General features: G+C 35.0%; 1 protein-coding gene across 2 annotated transcripts in view; it reads right to left on the bottom strand.

Moving 5' to 3' along the window:
- Positions 1-1,862: 1,862 nt before the first annotated feature.
- Positions 1,863-4,457, bottom strand: part of cylda (cylindromatosis (turban tumor syndrome), a) — a 51,964-nt gene continuing 49,369 nt past the window's right edge. For both annotated transcript variants that reach the window (XM_062023686.1, XM_062023696.1), the window contains one exon: positions 1,863-2,883. In XM_062023686.1, coding sequence (XP_061879670.1) covers positions 2,699-2,883 — 185 coding nt within the window. In that variant the 3' untranslated portion in view covers positions 1,863-2,698. The remainder of the gene's footprint in view (positions 2,884-4,457) is intronic.

Raw genomic sequence — 4,457 nt, 5'->3', positions numbered from 1 at the left:
CAACAATGGAATATTCAGTGTTGACAGCTAGATTTTGTTTGGACATGTTCCATAAATATTGATGTTAAAGATTTCTTTTTTTGTGAAGAAATGTTTAGAATTAAGTTCATGAATCCAGATGGATCTCTATTACAATCCCCAAAGAGGGCACTTTTAAGTTTATGATTACTTCTATGTGTAGAAATCTTTATTTATAATTCAATCACTTGTTTATTTTTCAACAAGTTTTTAGCTATTTTTATCTTTTTTTCCAAATAGTTCAAGAAAGACCACAACAAATGAGCAATATTTATACAATTTAATAAATCAGAAACTGATGACATAGTGCTGTATTTTACTTCATTCTTTTTTTTTTCAACCAAAAATGCTTTGCTCTGAGTAAGGGGTACTTGAATTAAAAAAATGTTCACAGGGGGTACATCACTGAAAAAAGGTTGAGAACCACTGCTGTAAGGAATGGTAAAATGTTGCCAAATCTGGAAGTGCCAAGTGAAAGCATTTAAAAAATGGTTGCTAAATTAAATACATCATTCTAAATACAATTATTTAAAAAAAATATATATATAAATTCTCACCACACAGGTTTTTTTGGGAGCACTAAAAATGTGGTTTTCTATAATTGTTGAAAAATGTGTGGACATTTTTAATACAGCACAACAAAAACTCACGTTTTCGCATCATCAGGGTGTTGTCAACTTCTGCACCTTTTGACCTAAAGTAGCCACCTGAAGAAAGGCTGTGCACAAAGTTTGCACTTGTAGAACACTCCTGTAAGGGAGAATGGTCAAAAGAATGATCAAACATTGCCAAAGTGCCAAGGGAAAGCCTCAAAAGCATTTGATAAAAATAGTTGCTAAATTAAATAATTCTAAAAAAATGTTTAAAAAAATCACTACAGGTTTTTGGAAGCACAGAATATTGTATTTTTCTTTATTGTGAAAAATACAGGAAGTTAGTGGACATTTCTAATACGGCACAATAAAAACTCACCTTTTAGTGTCACCTTCTGGACTTTATGACTAAAAGTGGCCACCTGAAAAAGGGCTGTGGGACCAAATATGCTTCCACATTTTGGCACATTTGGAAGACTCTTGTAAGAAATGGTCAAACACTGCCAAGCCAGGAAGCGCCAAGTGAAAGCCTCAAAAGCATTTGATAAAAATGGTTACTAAATTATATAATTATAAAAGTTCTCACCAGACAGGTTTTTTGGGTGCAAAGAAAATTGCATGTTCCATTATTGTGAAAAATACAGGAAATTTGTGGACATTTTTAATACAGCACAACAAAAACTCACTTGTTCGTGTCTTCAGGGTGTCACCTTTTGACCAAAAGTGGCAACCTGGAAAATGCCAACATTACTGCACAATCCACCACGGCGTGTAGCATCCAGATATTGTTCAAACAATTCCCTGACAGTGAAAGCAAAAACTCACCTCATGCTGCTTAACAAAAGTCTTGCTGCCCTGCTGTGCACTTCCAAAACTGCATTTTATTTCATGAAACATGTACAGCAAACATGACTGACATCAAATTCCAACCTGTTACATTTGTGCACAATGGACAGATTTCAACTGAGAAACACTTTAAAAAAAAAAACAACCTTGTCTGGTTCTGGAGGTCTCCTGAAGGCGGGACATACCCTAGTAGTCTCCTCCTGCAGGAACAGTGCAACCCTCCAGAGGTGGGCTCATCTAAAAAGGGACTTTGGACACACATTAGGACGCACGCTCCCAAGCATTCCCCAGTGCACTTTTGCACCCGTTGTCAAACTGAGCTTCAAGTTGCCCGGCCGTGTCCCATCATCAACAGTCAGTAGTACGCTTCCACCATTTTTGCATCAACAGACTTAAGAAACAGTATCAACAACCCTGTTTTTATTTCCTTAAAAAGGGACACACAAGTTTTTCTTTGTAACATTAGATTAAAATAAATAATATTTGATCACATCTGGATTTTTTTTTTCTTTTGTTAATCTGCTGCATGTCACATCTTCAAGAAAGGCTGGCGAGTCGGCGCCGACTCCCGGGGCTTCGTAAACATAAAATCTCACTTCTTCTTCTTCTTTTTTTAATTGATGGAGACACAGACGGATACTGTATGTTATGAAGCTAAATCGTCTCAGGGAGCTCACCTCCGCGCTGGCGGCCGAGCAGCGGCCATTGCACAAGACCCACCCCTCGTCCCTCGCGCGGAGGATCAAAGTGTGTATTCTGTAACACAAAAAAGAGCATCTCCGGATTGATAATTTAGTGGTGTGCGGCTACATTGGTTACCGGTGGTACAAACCGGGCACGCGGAGGAGAAAAAACACGAGTGTGACATGAAGCGCTACGGAGTCTCTTCCTATAATGAGGTGTTATGAAGAGCCCCCCATCCCAGCAGGCCTCCTTTAAACCGTCCTCAGCCTCTTCCACCCGCTCAGCTGAGACACAGAGAAGCTACATGGGACCAGAACACGACACTTGAACGAAAAAGCACAGTGCAAAATAAGCCCGCCGCCCCTCCGACATCTTGACCGGAGAGGGTTAACTCTCTGGCAGCGAGACTTTTTTTTTTTTTCCCCTCCTTCCAAATTTGCCGGGAAGTCTCCTGCCCCTCCGAAGAAGGGGGTTGCCTCGCGGCCGTCGTGAGGAGGAGGATGACGACGAGGGGGGAGGCGGTGGCGTGTGTGGGGTGTGTGGGCGAGGGGAGGGGGCTACTTGTACAGGCTCATGGTGGGGCTCTGGTACATGCACATGTAGGCGTCGCACAGCAGCCGTCGGGCCTGGCCTTGGATGCTCTTGGGATCGAGCGTGTGCAGCTCCTCGGGCGTCATCTTCAAGTAGGCCTCCACCTCGGGACACGGAGACACCTGCGGAATGTTGAAGCCGTTCTGGCCTCCTGAAAAGCCACCGATGTAAAAAGAACGCATATCAGTTAACACCCGAAAAAAGTGTTTTTTTGACATAAGCTAAGCTATTAAAAAGCAACAACACAAGTCTACAAATCTACTGCACCGTGGAACTAAATTAAAACTGACATTAGCATTATATTCTTATTTTTACTTCTTTTTCAGTGACAAAACCTCTTGTTTTTTATATTTTCATTGTATTTAGAAATATAGTGTGAAGAGTTTAGCGATACCTTGTATCATTTACCATTGTAGGTATTCATTCACAGGGGTGTTTTAATTTGGTGTGATGTGATAATTAAATTGTGAAATAAAATGCATTATCAAAAACATAATTTTAAAATAAATATTTTTACACATTTATTGATTATTAAAAAAAATTGATATTTTGTTATTTAATAATTTCAATATAAACCACAAAAACGTACACAGTACGCATTTAGAAATGAAATAAAAAAAATAAAAGAACTGTTGTTTTATAAATGTTTTTGTCAAATAAAAACGCCTTATAATTAAAATAGTATTTCCGCTTTTATTGCTAATAAAATGTTAAAAATATTTAAAACTGTGTATTTATTTAATTAATTTGTTCATTATAATTTTTTGTAATTTAGTATTATATTTATTTCCATCCATCCATTTTCTACCGCTTGTCTCTTTCGGGGGCTGGAGCGTCTCTTATTTATTTATGTACCTGTATTTTGAACACAACATAAAATAAATATTTGTAAACATTTATTGAATATGATATACTTTTTTTTGATAATCATGTTATTTAATAGTTTCAAAATAAAAACAGATTAACTACAAAAAAACTTACATAGTACGCATTTGAAATGAAATAAAAAAAAGAAAAAAGAAACTGTTGTTTTATTAATGTTTTTGTGAAATAAAAAATCCCTTATAATGTATATAGTATTTCTGCTATTTTTATTGCTAATAAAATGTTAAAAACATTATTTTAGAATTGCTTATTTATCTAATAACTTGTTCATTAAGATTTTTTGTAATTTAGTATTTATTTATTTACTTGTATTTTGGACACAACATGAAAATAAATATTAGTAAACATTTATTGAATATTATATAATTGTTTTTGATACTTTCTATTATTTAATAGTTTCAAAACAAAAACAGATTAACCACAAAAAACTTACATAGCACGCATTTAGAAATGAAATGAAAAAAATAAAAAGGAACTGTTTTATAAATGTTTTTGTCAAATAATAATGCCTTATAATTTATATAGTATTTACGCTATTTTTATTACTAATAAAATGTTAAAAACATTATTTTAGAATTATTTATTTAATTTATTCATTCATTCAGATTTTTTGAAATTAAGTATTATATTTATTTATTTACCTGTATTTTGGACACAACAAACCAAAATAAATTCTTGAGCAACACAATTCAAAAAGAAAAAAAAACAGCATCTCCAATATTAAAAAATAAACATTTTGTCCAGAATCGTGCAGGAAAAGGCAAAGGACATAGAAAACAATACATGTAAATATAAGGGAACTAGCCACATAAGCTTCATTTATTAAGGCTTTGAAAAAGT

The sequence above is a fragment of the Entelurus aequoreus genome, linkage group LG02 (assembly GCF_033978785.1).
Source record: "Entelurus aequoreus isolate RoL-2023_Sb linkage group LG02, RoL_Eaeq_v1.1, whole genome shotgun sequence".
NCBI classification, from domain to species: Eukaryota; Metazoa; Chordata; class Actinopteri; order Syngnathiformes; family Syngnathidae; genus Entelurus; species Entelurus aequoreus.
The sequence above is the reverse complement of the archived record's forward strand: the minus strand, read 5'-3'. Positions and strand labels throughout refer to the sequence as shown.